The sequence below is a fragment of the Gouania willdenowi genome, chromosome 6, assembly GCF_900634775.1.
Source record: "Gouania willdenowi chromosome 6, fGouWil2.1, whole genome shotgun sequence".
NCBI lineage: Eukaryota > Metazoa > Chordata > Actinopteri > Blenniiformes > Gobiesocidae > Gouania > Gouania willdenowi.
In genome coordinates, this window is record NC_041049.1 from 64,750,362 (window position 1) to 64,767,577 (window position 17,216).

Here is a 17,216-nt window from a genome sequence, read left to right on the forward strand (position 1 = left end):
TTGGGTTCAATTATAATTGCATAATTGATAATAACTATCACGTTATAATTTTAAATTTAAAAATCTGTTTGAAATCTTAAATAAATTGTAATTTACTTTAGATAATTGACTTTGTAATTGTAATTGCCATGGAAATCCTATAAAAATTGTCGATTATGATTCAACATAAAACTGGGGAACCATGTTACAGTTCTACATACATGTAGTTAACTATCAAATTATGTTTCATATCAAGCTTTCCCACATTTTTTCATTAAAAAAAAAAAATATATATATATATATATATACATCTTTATTGATTAGGAAGCCTAACAAGGTAACATATAGATAGGAAAGAAATTAGATGATAGATATTTGTTTTTAGTGTATTTTACAACTGTTTTAGGAGAGATGCTAACAGAAAGCTAACACGAGAGGAAAGTTAACTTTTATTAGGTTATTTAATTCAGGCTCCGTAATGGTGATTAATTGTAAATAAACTTTAGTTATTGAGAACATTATTCTAATTGACTTTCTGAGGATAAAACATTTAATTATAATTTAATTGTAATTTAACATGGGTAAATAAAAATCTAATTGTAACTGAAAAATGTAATTGACCCCAACCCTGGTCACAACTAAAAACAACCAACCCTGAAATAAAAACATAAAACCTATGCTCAGCTGTCTTTCACAGTAACACCCCCCTCCCCAAATTAAACCTCAAACAAAGACCACTTACTGATGACAGATGAACAAACAGGACACCAAACTAAGGTAACGGCTGTGTGCAAATAAACATCTTTAATTAGGTAGAAAATAAAAAACAAAGTTAGCGTTTCAACGCGTTTTGGTCGTCCAATGTCTTTAGAAAAAGTAAGATCACTAAGCTATCATTTAGTAGGAAGGTACAAAACAAAAACAAAAAAACTAAAACAACCCAAACCAGGGTAAAAAAATAGTGTCATATTTCCATTGAAACCCATCACTAACAAACACTAAGACGGTGTGGTCTAAACGTTTCTAAACCAAGGAATGAAGAGGAGGATGAAGCACAGACTGGTGCTAGTGCTGAGGACAGATTTAAGTGCTTTGGGAAAATGGGGGGATGCGGTGATAACGGACATAACGGATGAGGTATTGCACAGGTTAATAATCCTTTTCTGTTTTTTTTTTTTAAAAAAGAGCAAAAATAAATATACAGCAACTTCGTAAAACATTTATATTTTAGTCAGATTTTGAAAGATTAGGAGTTATTCTAGTGTCAGTCGTTGGTAGAGCAGGAAATGAAAGCTAGTCGTCCCATTCATCATCTTCCTCAAAGTCCTCGTCTTCATCGTCATCCTCGTCCTCATCTGGAGAAACAAGAAGGTAAAAATAATTGCTGTTAGAAACATGTCAAGGAGGAGGTCGGGCAATGGGAAAGCTTGTATATCCTGAGGACAGGGAATACGTCCACAGACCAGACTGAAATTATGATGACAGGTCTTCTGCTTTTTGGAACTGGCATTTTCCTGATTCATCACAAAATTCGGATTACGTTGGCAGCATTATTGGAAGCCGTCAATGACGGAAAGGGGCCGAACTCTCAGAAGGATTCCATCATGAAAACTTTAAGGAGAGTGGAGAGATTGTGTCAAGGGAAATGGCCACATTATTGGAACAATAGCGCTGCTGTCAATGTTCTGTCTAACTCATCTGAAAACAACTCATCTCATTCGGCCCCTGAGATGAACAGCCTCCTGTCAATGTCTGTTTTTTCTCCATCCTCTTCCACGGATGGATGTTGATGCGACGTTCAGTTTCCATGAACACCTGGGATCTGGCTCGGTTAACAAACTCTTGAGGTCATCTCTACAACAAAGCCGTTCCATGTCATCGGCTTTTGAGACAAACTGTGCGAGACTGTGGCAGAGTCTCAGAAAACAGGCATACGCTCACACGTCACTGACTCTCACTCCTACATTACATACACAACCTGTTTCTTGACAGTCTCCCCTGGCCCCCAACCCCTCCTCCCTCTCAGTAGATGGTAGCAGGAGGCGAGCTGTGGGGGCAGCGCCATCCAGTGGCTGACCTGCAACTACCTATGCTAAGACCTCCCCTGTGCCAAAGTGCTCTTGTATTGAATTGAATGTTGCGTTTGTTGGTTTTTTTTGCAATGTTTGCTGAGGAGTTTTTTCATGATCTCAAACTCCGCACCTCTTTACAAGGGCCTAGCTTGGTTTTGCCTTTATTACCTCCTCTCTTTACCCATTCTTGCATATTTCTCATCTAAGAAACGGAGCGCCGCCTTGCTGCTGGCTGCTCCACAGTTCTCCTGTTCCCCCATGTTATATGTGATTGTCTTTTCATGTTGCTTTTTGTCGGGATGTAAGTGAAACTGAACTTCCCCTCATGGGTTAATAAAGTATGATCAATCAATACACCTGGTCAGATTCAGCAAACCACTGATCTCTGATGAAAAACTGGGTGACATTAATGCTGCTCTCATACATCTTCATATGACATAAATAACTAAAAAGGAGCAGTCAGAATAATACATGTCAGTACAATTTATACCATATAATAGTGTTAACCTAACCATTAGAGTGGACATGGGTTCGTCTGTAACTGTCAGATTTACAGACCATGGAGTCGCCGCTAGTTTACCAATCTACGGGAAGAGATTCGTCACCTTTCTAACAAGCATTAACCTAACAACTAGGAACAAAGCCCAGAACAATGCAGGCAGACCTGTTAATACTGTATCATGTTTTTCTGCAGTCTGTGCCTTCTCCTCGTCCTGTCTCTCCTCTGTTTCAGGTGTCTTGAAGCTGGAAGTTCCTGATCTGTGGTTCACGGCTCAACTAGTCTGGGACACTCTGATGTTCTCTATCTCTCTATCCTGTTCTGTTGGTCCTTCTGTCCACTAAACTCAACCAGTTGGAGCAGATGGCTGCCACCTCTGAACCTGGTTCTGCTGGAGATTTCTTCCTGTTAATAGGGAGTTTTTTCTTCCCACTGTTGCTAAATGCTTGTTCATGTGGATTTTGTTGGGTTTTTTTCCTTCTTATTACAAATTTTATAATTTGATAGCACTAAGAGATTACTTTTGTTGTAATTTGTGCTATATAAATAAAGTTGAATTTAATAACTCATAATACAAACATTGTGCTAAATGTATGCTTGTGACTAATGTCCGAACACCAATGGTATACAGAGTTCCAACAGGTTTAGTCAATTTAAATTCAATACTTTTTAATGCCATTTGAAGTTAAATTTAAGACCAATTCACAGTAAAAAAATAATGCCACAATAATTGCATAGGGTGAGGGTAATTTTTTTCCAGTGTTTTCCATGTTTATATATATATATATATTTAAAAAGTGAAAATCACCATTTATTTTGAAATGTGAGACTGATTACATCATAAAATCATACTTATTACGTGTTAAAATTTAAGAATTTTGAAACATTGTTTTCAGACATTTTATTGACAATTAAGGCCTTATTTTTAGATTTGTGAATTTCATGCCTTTAAAGACTTTTTAAGGATCCGTGGGAACCCTGTGTCCGTACACAATAGCTTGTGTACGTCTCTTGTCTAACGGCTTATTAATTACCAGATGAATGGATGGCTTTGCTTCTCTTCTGCATCACTTCCATTAGAGCTCCAACAATACTTGCAGTCGGAGCCGGCGTTGGAGGACCTGATTCTGGGAGGTCGGACACCTGAGGAGCAAAGAACTAGTCAAATAAATAATAGTTTGTAAAACACACATACAAGGAGTTGAAGATGCACTATGAACAGCACAATGTTTTGACCACAAACTGCACTCTCAGTTCCCACTTTCGTTTGGATTAGGATGCAATATGCTCTCAATACACGTACGTGAGGGTTTAGTCCGTTTCGAGTGGTGAATTCTGGCATTCCACAGTTTTCTGTATTTGGTGATTTTGCAGGAGATTTGATATTCATGACGCTTTGCAAAGCACTCAATCACCCGTTAAAGTGTAAACAGATTTTGACTGATGTGTTCAGGCTTGAAATAAATTTAAAAAAAAGATGAGACAGCGTCATAGAGATGCATAGTGCACACAAACGCAGAAACAAATGGGGATACACACACAATGTGTCTGTAATACACACATAGCTTGATGAACACTGTGATTAGAACAGAATCAGCTCTTTATAGATATACTTTTACTAAAAGATTAATAGCTGGATTATGATGAATCAACAGCACTTACTTAATACCCAAATACATGTGTATTCAGCACATGGGGTTTAGTTCCTCTTTAAGAAGTAAAAACATGTGTAAACTCATAAGAACATGAACTCAAACATTCTTCCTGTGATGTGTGATCTTAAATCAGTCTTACGGTCTTCAGCTGGATCCCCTGTCGTATCTGGTCTAGCAGTGCGTCGCGTCCCGTATTGGTGGAAGGAGCTCGGTTGTTCTGCTCCACCTTCTTCAGCTGAGTCCCGCCCCTGATCTGCTCCAGCAGCGCTGATTTCCCCCCTGGGCTCGGTGAGTGGGGGGAGTCTCCACCGCTGCCATCCAACTCAGGTGGAGGAGGTGGAGGGGGTGGGGGTGGTGGAGGGGGCGGAGCTGGACCGCCACATACTGGAGGCTGATGGTGGGAAGCAGGAGGTGGTGGAGGAGGTGGAGCTTGGGGGGAGGAGTGCGAGGAGGATGGAGGAGGGGGAGGCTGATGGTGGTGATGGGGTGGAGGAGGTGGTTGGTGATGGCTCCCCCTGGTGGGGGGTGGTGGAGGAGGCGGAGCCCCCAGTGTTCCTGGTCTGGAAGGGGGCGGGGGCGGAGGAGCAGAAGCGGGGGCTCTGGACGGAGGCGGAGGAGGAGGGGCACCCCGGCCCCCTCTGGACGGCGGCGGAGGTGGTGGTGGGGCGCTATTGTGAGGAGGGGGAGGCGGGGGTGGGGGGCCCCCACGGGACGGAGGTGGAGGAGGGGCTGCATGGGAAACGGACAAAAACATGGTCAAAACTTTAAAACATTAGAAGAATGTTTATATTACGCTGTCGAATACTTTCTTTTCATCATGAATTTTTTCCATATTTAATGAATTAAATGATACATTTTTCATTTTCATAACCACGTCATCTCCACTTCCCATTAAGCTGAAGTCTTTTGGAAATGAGATTATGTGAGATCTTTCATTGAAGATGCAGATGTGTGAAATCCTCACCCTCAGCATTCCTCTCTTTCCCATGATTATAATACTTGGAGATATTTCATTGTTAACCATTCCCAATCCCTACAAACCATTCATGCAATATATTAACCATTGCAAAAAAACTGTACTTTTAAACTGGAAAAACCGAACAAAATTCTCTATAAACCAATGGTTAGGCTTACTCACAGACCAATTAAATCTTGAAAAACTAAGCCTCCATAAAAAGCAATACCCCATCATTTAAGAAAACCTGGTCCCCCTTTTTTCATTACCTCCGGAAATGATTCCTCTATATTCCTAAACTTGTTATTGATGAATACTGCATGTGAACTGAAATGTTTACTGATGTATAGAAATCATCAGTTATATATATATAGTTTACAGTCATGGCCAAAATTATTGGCACCCCTGCACTTCTGTCAGATAATGCACCACTTCTCCCAGAAAATTGTTAAAAATACAAATGCATTAGTATTCACATGTTTATTTCTTTTGTTTGCATTGGAACAACACAAAAAGGCAGAGAGAAAAAATAGCCAAGTCTGATTTCATTCTACATAGAACCAAAAATGAACTGGACAAAATGATTGGCACCCTCAACTTAATATTTGGTACCACACCCTGTGGAAGAAATAACAAATAAATCGCTGTCTGTAACCATCAATGAGTTTTTTACACCTCTCTACTGGAATTTTGGACCACTCTTCTTTTGCCAACTGCTCCAGGTTCCTTAGATTTGAAAGGGTACCTTCTCCCAACTGCTGTTTTCATATCGCTCCACAGGTGTTCTATGTGATTCAGATCTGGACTCATTGCTGGCCACTTTAGAACTCTCCAGCGCTTTGTTTTAAGTCAGCTTTGGTTGCTTTTTGAAGTGTGCTTTGGGTTATTGTCCTGCTGGAGGACCCATGACCTCTGACAGAGACCCAGCTTTCTGACACTGGGCCCTATATTGTGCCCCAAAAGTCTTTAGTAGTATTCAGATTTCATGAAGTCAAGGCATCCGATGCCAGAAGCAACAAAGCAACCCCAAAACATCAGTGAACCTCTGCCATATTTGACCGTAGGGACCACGTTCTTTTCTTCAAAATCCTCATTTTGTTTTCTGTTAACAGTACAATGATGTGCTTTACCAAAAAGCTCTACTTTGGTCTCATCTGTCCACAGGACATTCTCCCAGAAGGATTTTGGCTTCCTCAGGTAAGTTTTAGCAAACTCCAGTCTGGCTTTTTTGTGTTGTTTCAATAAAAACACAAGAAATAAACTTGTGATCACCAATGCCTTTGTAAAATCAACAATTTTCTGGGAGAAGTGGCGCAATATCTGACAGAAGTGCAGGGGAGCAAATCATTTTGGCCATGACTGTATATGGTTTTGTATAGCATGACTTTCACTCCTGTATTTCCTGTTCTATCATCAAGCATTTTTGTCTCCTTTTTACATTTTCAGCAATATGTCACAATTTGCAACATGCACTTTAAGATACAAAACCGTCTGTATCGGCCTGCTTGTTTAGTTTGTTTGTGAAATGAAATAGAATAGAACAGATGTGTGTGTGTGTGTGTGTGTGTGTGTGTGTGTGTGTGTGTGTGTGTGTCCTCCCTCACCCTGCCTCCTCAGTTCGTTCTTCACCGCCTCCACCCCTCCCTTCTTCTCGATGAAGTCGTAGATGACCTTGGATGTCTCGCGGTCCTTCAGCTGAGCCTCGGAGATGCCGCACATGTCAAACAGGTTCTTCAGCTCCGGGTCTAAATTGTTGAGCTGTCCACACAGAAGAGGACATGGTCAAACACCAAACACACGTACACACACACACACACCCTGCTGCTCAGGAGGCTACACTATATCAGGGGTAATGTAAAATAAGTTTCAGCAATTAAGTCTGTGAGATGCTGCCCTGGTGAGGGAACAGTTATTGTTTAGTTCAGTAAAGTTACAAACATGTTTAATTAATTAATGAGTATAAATGGACACATGGATCTTTGAAATGTAATCATCAGCAGACCAGATTGCATGTTTTATTAGTGACACCTAGTGGCCAGAAAGTTAAGCTACATGCTGACAATATAACAAGTGTCCTACACTAATCTGGCCCTTTAGACCAGTGGTTCTCTAACTTTATTGGCCTAAGTACCCCGTTTCTCTTATTTCTGAATCCACGTACCCCCTTTGTCTGACTACAACATTCTAATCAAGATAATTTCTATCATCATTTTGTGTGTTTTTGGTGTCATTTTGTGAGTTGCTGGTCATATTTAGTGTGATTAACATTTTTAACTAAAAAATAAACATTAAACCTATATTTTTACAGATTTAATTTGTTAACTTTCCCCTCTCTCTCTTTCAAGAGAAAGTTAAAAAATTCAATGAAACTTCACAATATTTGGAGGACGGCAATTTTCCCATGATTTTAATACAACTGCAGTCATTTTAAATCTCAAATTGTTAGGAAAACTAAATTTTACTCTATTTCACATAATTTCCACAAATTAAATAAATATTGGTCAGAAAAATCCTGCAGAGACTGTTATCTGTTACTTATTGCCTGGATATTGTTCACACCTTACATTACAATTACAAGTTTAGCATTTAGCAGACACTTTCATTCAAAGTGACGTACAACACGAGCAGTTAGGGTTCAGGGAGTGGCTCAACATCCCACAGTGTTTACGCCTAAAATCTGCGGCCCACTTAAGATAGGCCTGGGCCGATATTTGATAAATCAATTAACCGGACGGTAAATAAAACTACCTCGTAAGTTTGCCGGCCTCGGTATATTGCCATATTCATACGTAATTGGCGGCACGCCAGTCGGCTACAGAGGCTAGCGTTAGCAACGGATAATAAACTCAGTCAGTTCAAATAATTTCTCAGTGAACCTGCAGCATAATTACTCTAAAATAGTATACCACCGCCAGGCAATCTTAGATTTAGGTAAATCAAACCGTTATAGTCCGGTATATGCGGCAACTCTGGACCTACTACGTAGCTTTGGATTGCTACGCCGGCTACACCCAGCGGCCTGTGGAGCCTCACACCAGCGGTGTCCACAAGCGGAGGAGACGTAAGCAGTATGATCGGAAGCAGAAGCGGGGATGTCGAGCGGGGCTAGCCACCAAGCTAAGTCGAAGTATTTTGTTTTCCTCGTCTTTAGCCTCCAAACAGGCTGGATGACCAATGGATTCACCCTCAGCCCCTGCATGTTTGTTCCATAGCAGAATGAACGTAGTAAACTAGAAAGTATTTGGTCCATTCTGTTTGGTTTAAGACTGAATAAAAACGGAACAGAATGAAACAGGGGGAGGCGGGGCCGCTAACATTGTTGTTTACAAAGGTTCTAACTGGACTGGAAGTGTTACCTGTTAAGGAATGGACAACTATATACCTCTGTGCCTCAATGTTTCATATTTATTGCAAGTGCAATTTTGTTTTTTGAGAGAGACTTGATAAACCATTTTATTTATCGCTTTGGTTGTGTGAGGTTCTGCATTTGAGGTGTTTTTTTTCCTTAACAGAGACAGGGTTTATTTTATTGTTTCTGTTTGTGATATTTATTAAAGTGCAATTTTTTGCTAACAGAGACTGAGAGTTCATTTTATTTTAAGTGTTTGTTTTATTTTATCTTGACATTCCAATTACAATGGTAAAAAATTCTAATGAGAAATAAAAGTTGATTGCATTTGAAAGGGCATACTTGCATTATTATGATATGTTATCATTACATTAGTGGTGAATTCGGTCCAAAAAAAATTCCAACAATAATATCGTTCATCACCAATAATTTGTGGGACAATATATCATCCAGCAAAATCTGTAATCGGCCCAGGCCTAACGTAAGATTGTTTCTGGCCCCTGAACTAAAATGACTTTGACATCCCTGATATAACAGCTCGTGTTTCTGTCAGACTGCTGTGATTTTTCTGACACGCTGTCATCAGCTCAGCCTTAAAACACTCTTGCATGGTAAACCTTTAAAGTAAAGATTGGTGACCACATTAATTTGTGTGATTACAGATGATATTTTATGTGTGCACTGAAACCTTACTGACAGCCTTAGAAGAGATTTAAATCAAAGGAACGTCTCCTTGAAGAAGCTTCTGTGCGCCGTCCTTTGTTTTTGCATCACCAAAAGCTTCTGACATGATGCAACGCAGGGTAAAGTGAGCTCACAGTGATGTGCTTTATGTTGAATTAGAGACAGACATTAGCTGCTCCAACACAGTACAATGTCTGACTAAATCTTTGTCCAAAGTCAGTTTAAAACAAAGAATCCACTTATAAATGATGGAAAACCATTTTCTAATGACAAACAAATAAAAAAAAGAAGGAAGGTCATTTTCACCTTCATGGCTTTCAGTTCTTCCCATACAATATGTAACAGCTTGTAATTGGACCCTTCACATATAGTAATATATGCATTTGTATTGAAAAATGAGTAGTTCTAACATTTTAACCTGACAGCTTCTTGATTTTAGTGTAGTTGGCTCAGTGTACTATAATTGTATTTAGTTTGTAACCCTCATCCTTTATTCCGGGTGTGACCGGATGGCAGCACGTTGATGGGACAAGGAGGAAACACCCACCGTGACATCAACAGCAGCACATGCACGCGCGAGTGTGTGTTTCTAACAAAACACACAATAAATAAATAAGTGAGTTCTGCTGCCTTGTAGCACTGAGATCTTGCTCAGTGTTCTTCCGCCATCTAGTGGTATCATTGACATATTGCAGTTTAAAGTGAAATAGAAAAACACAGCTGCAACAATGTTAATAAAATGGTATTTACTAAATATAACTGAATAAAACAGTTTTACTAATCTTGATCCATTCACTAGACAAGTTTTTATGTGGTTTGATGTGATGAATATATTCACAATATACACATTATCTCCTAAAAGACTTAATGAAGACTGTTTGATGGTTTTCTATGTGTAAATGTCTCTCATTGCATTGTATGTTTAAAAAAACCTTTCAATTTTTTTTTTTTAATATTCTGCGAGAGATATTTATGTTAAGATACAATTTGTGGTATACTGTATATATTTCTGAAATTCTCTGGCTTTGTTTGACATAGATTTCCTTTCCTTTGTTTATTTTACACGGTCGTGTGTGACTAAATGAACATCAGTATTGTTGCTTTTGGATTTAAACGTAATACTTTATTTAATTTATTATTATTATTTGTAATATTGTGGTTCTCTTTACATTACATGAATTTAACAATATGAATTATACAGTCCCCTCCAAAAGTATTGGAATGGCAAGGTCAATTCCTTTGTTCTTGTTGTATACTGAAGACATTTGGGTTTCAGATCAAAACATGAATATGAGAAAAGTTCAGAGTTCCAGCTTTTATTTCACGTTATTTACATCTAGATGTGTTAAACAACTCAGGACAGAGCACCTTTTGTTTAAACCCACCCTCTTTTCAAGTGAGCAAAATATTGGAACATGTGACTGATGGGCGTTTCTAGTTGCTCAGGTGTTGCCTTTTAGGTTGATTGCTTAAACATTGAATAGTTCTTGTTTTTGGCTTTGAGTTTCACCTGTGAAAACTGCATTTGATGTTAAGCAAACATGAAGACCAGAGAGATGTTTATGGGAGAAAAGCAAACCATTTTGAAGCTGAGAGAAGAGGGAAAATAGATCAGAGCTATTGCACAAACATTGGGCATAGCCAATACAATAATTTGGAATGTCCTGAAAAAGAAAGAAACTACTGGTGTACTGAGCAACAGACATCAAAAGGTCGGCCAAGGGTAGCAACAGCAGTTGATGACAGAAACATCGCGAGAGCAGTGAAAAAACGCCCAGACAACAGTCAGTGACATCACTGCCAACCTCCACAGGGCAGGGGTGAAGGTATCACAATCTACCGTTCGAAGAAGACTTTAAGAGAAGAAATATAGAGGCCATACCACAAGACACAAACCACTCATCAGCAAAAAGAATCAGAAGGCCAGATTGGATTTTGCAAAGAAGTACAGAGACAAGTCACAAAAGTTTTGGAACAAAGTTTTATGGAATGATGAGACAAAGATGAACCTCTACCAAAGTGATGGAAAAGCCAAAGTAAGGAGAAAGAAAGGATCTGCTTATGATCCAAAACACACAAGCTCATCTGTGAGGCATGGTGGAGGTAATGTCGTTGCTTGGGCTTGCATGGCTGCTTCTGGAACAGGCTCACTTGTCTTTATTGATGATGTAACTCATGATGGTAGCAGCAGAATTAATTGTGAAGTCTACAAAACCATTTTGTCTGGCAATTTACAGAAAAATGCATCCAAACTAATTGGGAGAAGCTTCATCATGCAACAAGACAATGAGCAAAAACACATTGCCAACACAATAAAGGACTTCATCAGGGGAAAGTGGAAGGTCTTAGATTGGCCAAGTCAATAACTGGACCTTAACCAAATAGAGCATTTTACCTCCCGAAGAGGAGACTGAAGGGAGAAACTCCCAGAAACAAATAAGAACTGAAAGAGGCTGCAGTAAAGGCCAGAAAAAACATTTCAAATAATGAATGCAACAGTCTGGTGAAGTCAATGGGTCACAGGCTTGATGCAGTTATTGCAAGTAAGGGTCATGCCACCAAATATGAAATGTTATTCACTTTTAAGTTTAAATTTATTAATGTCTGTTACAATACTTTTGCTCACTTTAAAAGAGGGTGCGTTCAAACAAAAGGTGCTCTTTCCTGAGTTGTTTAACACATCTTGAAGCTGGAACTCTGAACTTTTCAACTGTTCATGTTTTGATCTGAAACCCAAATGTCTTCAGTATACAACAAAAAGCAAAGGAATTGACCTTGCAGTTCCAATACTTTTGGAGGGGACTCTATATTATGTTTTGCAGTGTGTTTATCTTTGTCACATGACCCTACAGGTGTTTTACCTTTGAATTAACTTTATAAGGAAGTGTAGCAATTGTTTATGCTCTGAAATGCTACATTTTTCCTTAAACTTGACTTTTGGAGCTATATTTGGTGTGACTTACTTTAGTATTCACAAACCCCTCAGCGGTAATCTGAGCTGCTCTTCAGACACAGTGACAGGTTTGTGACAATGAGGCTCAAACAAAAAGAGCCTGTTGTGATTGCATCGTGATGCCATCTCACAAGCTACTATTGTGTGTGTGTGTGTGTGTGTGTGTGTGTGTGTGTGTGTGTGTGTGTGTGTGAAAAAAGTGAAGCATACTCACATCAAAACCGGTGTTAGGGTCCCATCCCACGTGACCGATGTGCCTGTGGAGAATGGGACAGTGGTTCAGTGAGACCAGGAACAGGTTCAACAAGGAAACATACAGAAGCCCATCAGCTGTTAATCGTGTGTGTGTGTGTGTGTGTGTGTACTGAATAGTGAACCCACACATATCTATGAGTCACAACCTGACAGAGCGCCCATTGAGCGCTTTCCGACTCTAACGTAACATGTTTACAGCTGCTGCTGGATCACAGTGTACCGACAGCACAGGAACCAAACATTTCCACTCTTTACTGTGCTCTCTCTGCTTGTTCCATTGTCTGCAAGTTTCATCAGATCTTACATTCAAACTAATATTTCCAAACAGCACACCTGATTTGGCTAATACTGCTTCTGCTATGAAAACAAATGGATCCACGTCTCAACTTCTCTAGAAACTCATTATGTACGTTTAGTTTGATGTATGTGGAGACTTTACATTACTATTAGAATGACTGATTAACCCTTACACCAGGGGTGTAAAACTCAGTCCTGTTCAGGAGTCACATTCAGACAAGTTTATGGTCAGATTTATGACCAGATTGTGGTCAGAACAACTGACCACAATCAAACATGCAAAAGGAAAGTGCTACCCTACCGTTATATTGCACCAATTCATTCATTATTAATGTAATTCACTAGCTGCGTTTCCATTACCCTTTGTGCAAAATGTAAATAGCGTAATAGAAACTGGTAATGGAAACACCTGAATTAAAAAAAAAAAACACTCAAATGTCGCTAAAAAGTTTTTACGCTTTCATGTGGAGGAATTTTAGACTTTTCAATTTTGAAATGTGTCGCAAAAGCGCTTTACTTTTTCTGCAAATACACGTGGCAGCTTGTGGCGTAAATTGGTGACGTGACGTGAGATACCTAGTCACATGACCACTTTTCCCTGAGAAAACATAAGGCGGTATGTGCAAACAGAAGAGGAGATGAAGACATTTCTGAGCATTATGCTTTAAAGTTATTACTGCCACATTAGACGTGAAACAACAAAGGAATACAAAGTGTTATAAGGCGGTTCTGAGTGTCTGGCTTCCTAAGCAAAGTCTCGCGGGACAATATTTCACGGGAGTTACGAGGCCCCTGCCCAAAACAACGTTCAATGGAAACATGTTCAAAGCTCAATTATACTTCGTCGTCATTTAGAAATTCTTTTTTTATTTTGCAAAAATTTGAAATGGAAACCGAGCTAGTGTTTACAAGCGTTTTGTCGCATAAATTGGGTGCAGAGCTGCTCAAAGTTCTACTCACTGGAAATTGCTGGGTGTGCCGATGTCGGCCTTGGTCAGCTTCTTCTTCTTGCCTTTGGTTTTCTTGTCCTTGCGTGCGAGGCCGCTGTGGCTCAGCATGTTGTTGAGGTGGTACGGCTGCTGGTGGTTGTGGGAGTTGTGGAATCTAACATTGTTGATCTCTGGGTTCTTGATGTCCACTGTGGCCATGGGCAGAGCGGGGCCTGAGAGGGGGGGGGTCGAGAGAGACACATCAATGATCTGTGGCTGACATGTAAAGCTCCTGTTAGCATGGTGTAGCATTAACCCAACATCTGGAATAAAAAGTGCAGCTCAAACATGACTTAACCATGTCTAGGAACCTGACTGACAGACGAAGCACATAATACAACAAAGTAATAATGGGTCAATAAACTAAAGGAAACTATACGATACAATAAAGTATTTCTAGAGTCATCTCTGACATTAAAAAGGTTCAAATGAGTCTCAGTTTGTGTGGATATTGAAGTGAATTTGCTTTGGTGTTAATTAAATCAACAGCACAGCAGTGAAACTTCCTGTCAGACTTACATCAGGTCTGGGGCCTCATTTATAAAACATTGAGTAAAATCTAAACTAAAAGTGAACGTACGTCAAAAATCTAAAAATGTGCTACGCCCAAAAAAAAAAAAAAAAAAATCAGATTTATAAAACTGTGCAGCGCTCACCTGCACGCACTTTCCACTTTATAAATCACAGCCCAGCTAGAAGTTGGTGCAGGTGGCTTCGCTTCATATTCCGCCCTCGGCACGCTCACATTCTACATTCTAGTCAACGCAAAGGAGTTCATGAATGGAATTTGCATCTAAACAAGCTGATAACCATTGGGATTGGTAAAATGGTAAATGGACTTGATTTTATATAGCACTTTATCCCCACACTGAAGCAGTCTCAAAGCGCTTTACACATCAGCTCATTCATCCAATCACTCTCACATTCACACACCAGTGGGACAGGACTGCCATGCAAGGCACTAGTCGACCACTGGGAGCAACTTAGGGTTCAGTGTCTCGCCCAAGGACACTTCGACACATAGTCAGGTACTGGGTTCGAACCCCCAACCTCTTGATCAGAAGACAACCCACTACCACCTGAGCCACGGTCGCCCCAATTCTAAGATTGTTTGTGGCAGGAGTCACAAGAAAAAACGAGAAAAAAAGGCGTGAGTGATTAAGGGAAGAAAAAAAAAAAAAAGTCACAGGAATGGCATATATAAATGAAAATGAAGTTATTTACAGCAGTCATCACTGCGGTGTAAAATGTGACCTCGGTGAAAAGAAGCGTCTGAGCGTCTGCTTTGGAAGTGGTGGGCGCCACTTTCAAGCTCAATGTTTTGCATAAGCAAGCTTTATAAATGAGGCCCTTGGACATAAACTACAACTATAGACATTAACTACAACAGACTCATCCTTTGACTGGTTATTGGTCTAGAACGGAGAGGAGGCACTGTTTCAACTCAAGATCTACTATCCCAGCATTAGCAAGCATACAATGTTACCTACTGCACATTACATGTTTTTTTTTTTACATTTCTATTAGTCTTTAATCGGAATATAAGCAAACACGATGGAATACAATGTGGACTTTACACACATTTAACAGCATACAAATATTTATACTGCACATGCATCAGCCAGTCCTTTCTCTTTTGTTTGCCTTGTGCTGAATTGTCCCTGTTCTGTGCTCCAGACCAGTGATTGGAGACCAGTATACTTTGATCAAATTTCAGCAGCTTCATGCTATTGTAGCAGCACAATAAAGCTGTCAGTAGAACAGTGTCACATCGGGTTGTTGTAAATGCATTAAAAATCTGGATGAACTATCAGAGAGTTGGCCCTTATACAGTATACACTGCTGCTTCTGACCACCTACACTTTGTATCACTCCACTCAATCACTGCACAAACACCTGATCTAATGAAGAAAAACTCTGAGGCCAAAGGTAAAGCGTGTTTTGCTTCAATCCTCAACGACAATAGCTCGCTTGCAGACAAATCATCAGTAAACAACTGCACAGCAACACAGTTTCTGTAACAACATATGGTGAGCGTATCATCTTATGGGAGCAGTGGGGGGGGGAGGGAGAGGATAACAGGTAAAAGCAGCACGATGAACTCAGTCTCTACAATCTGGCAGTAAATCGATGCAATGGACACCTCCCTGTCCCAGACTTGGACCAAACACACTGGTTTGCTTTTGTCGACAAAGTGAGGATTCAGTTTCTCCTCTAGTTTGAATTACAGATGATAATAGACCTGAAAAACTCCCACAGCCTACACTCATAGGTTAATATCCACTCGCTAAACCCAGTTTAACCTCTTTAGTAACCACTGTCACATTCCAAAACACAAGTTGGACACTTGTCTGTCTCCCATATCTCTAGTGTGAAGTGCCTAGTCCTCGAAATCCTTATAATCTCCAAGAACCAGAGCAACATCTGACATAACTACTAATCCACTGCTAATCCCAGTCTAAATCCCCAGTCCTTGTCCCCCCCACCATGAATACTGGATTTCTACAAGCAGACCAAAAAGTCTAACTAAAGGGGCTGCGCAGGCTGCTGCTTCTTTAACCACCTGTTAGTTAACTGTAGAGGGTCAAACAACTGATCAGGAAATTAACTTTAATACATCATTAACAAAAACCATCAAAATCCTCTCTGGCTTTAAATATTTAGATATTTACATCAACCAAAAGCATTTTAATCTCTTTACTGCACAAATCTGAGAACAATAATACAAGAGCTGAGTTAAAAAAAAAAAAAAAAAAAAATCGATTCAATCGATCTTTAATCATTTTAATTGAAATGTTCCAAATACAATTTAAGGGTGCTGAAACAGATTATTATTTTTTTTAGTCTAACCCTAGTATTCTCACACTATAGTCTTGCGTTAGCAACATCGACTACTGCGCCTCTGCAACGCAAGAGTGCATCCAGTGCAAATATGCCGGATGCAGACAAAACTTAAGTCAGAAGTTTTTAACCATCTTATTAATATTGAAGCAGAATTTGAAAGATTAATCAATCAATACCGAATCAAAATAAAATCGTGATTAATCGATTCAAAACATTATTAATCGGAATCGAATTGATTCAGGAAATGATACCCAGCTCTAAAAAATACTAAACACCACTACATGCATGTTTAATATGTAGACAGATTTAAATTCAAGGAGAGTTAAAGCGAACAGTCAGAACTCAGAGTCCAAATTAGTTTGAGTCTGTGTAATGATCAAAACACAACCAGGACTCTTCAAAGGGCCTAAACAGAGTACAGCAGTCAGCATTCATTAACACACTCAATGCATTATGTTAGTCAATTGACAGCGTTTGTGAGAGAAGACTTACAAGTTCAAATCAGGTGAGGAAACCCCACGACATACCTGAACAATCAAGTAACGGGAACAGAATCCTCCTTAACCAGTGTGTGCAAAGGAGAGCACGCTGGTTTTTATCTTTAAAACAAAGACTGAAAACACACAACACCTTCCAACAAATCGTGACTAAGCAACTATTTCCAAGCACAAAGCTTTCGCTGTTT

The 17,216-nt window shown here is 39.6% G+C and overlaps 1 protein-coding gene across 2 annotated transcripts in view; it reads right to left on the reverse strand.

Annotated features, from left to right (window-relative positions):
• Positions 1 to 364: 364 nt before the first annotated feature.
• The window catches only part of wasla (WASP like actin nucleation promoting factor a), a 33,197-nt gene continuing 16,345 nt past the window's right edge, over positions 365 to 17,216 (reverse strand). For both annotated transcript variants that reach the window (XM_028450451.1, XM_028450450.1), the window contains 6 exons: positions 13,659 to 13,860; positions 12,361 to 12,403; positions 6,765 to 6,918; positions 4,345 to 4,934; positions 3,585 to 3,693; positions 365 to 1,334 (listed from right to left, as the gene is read on the reverse strand). In XM_028450451.1, coding sequence (XP_028306252.1) covers positions 1,273 to 1,334; positions 3,585 to 3,693; positions 4,345 to 4,934; positions 6,765 to 6,918; positions 12,361 to 12,403; positions 13,659 to 13,860 — 1,160 coding nt within the window. In that variant the 3' untranslated portion in view covers positions 365 to 1,272. The remainder of the gene's footprint in view (positions 1,335 to 3,584; positions 3,694 to 4,344; positions 4,935 to 6,764; positions 6,919 to 12,360; positions 12,404 to 13,658; positions 13,861 to 17,216) is intronic.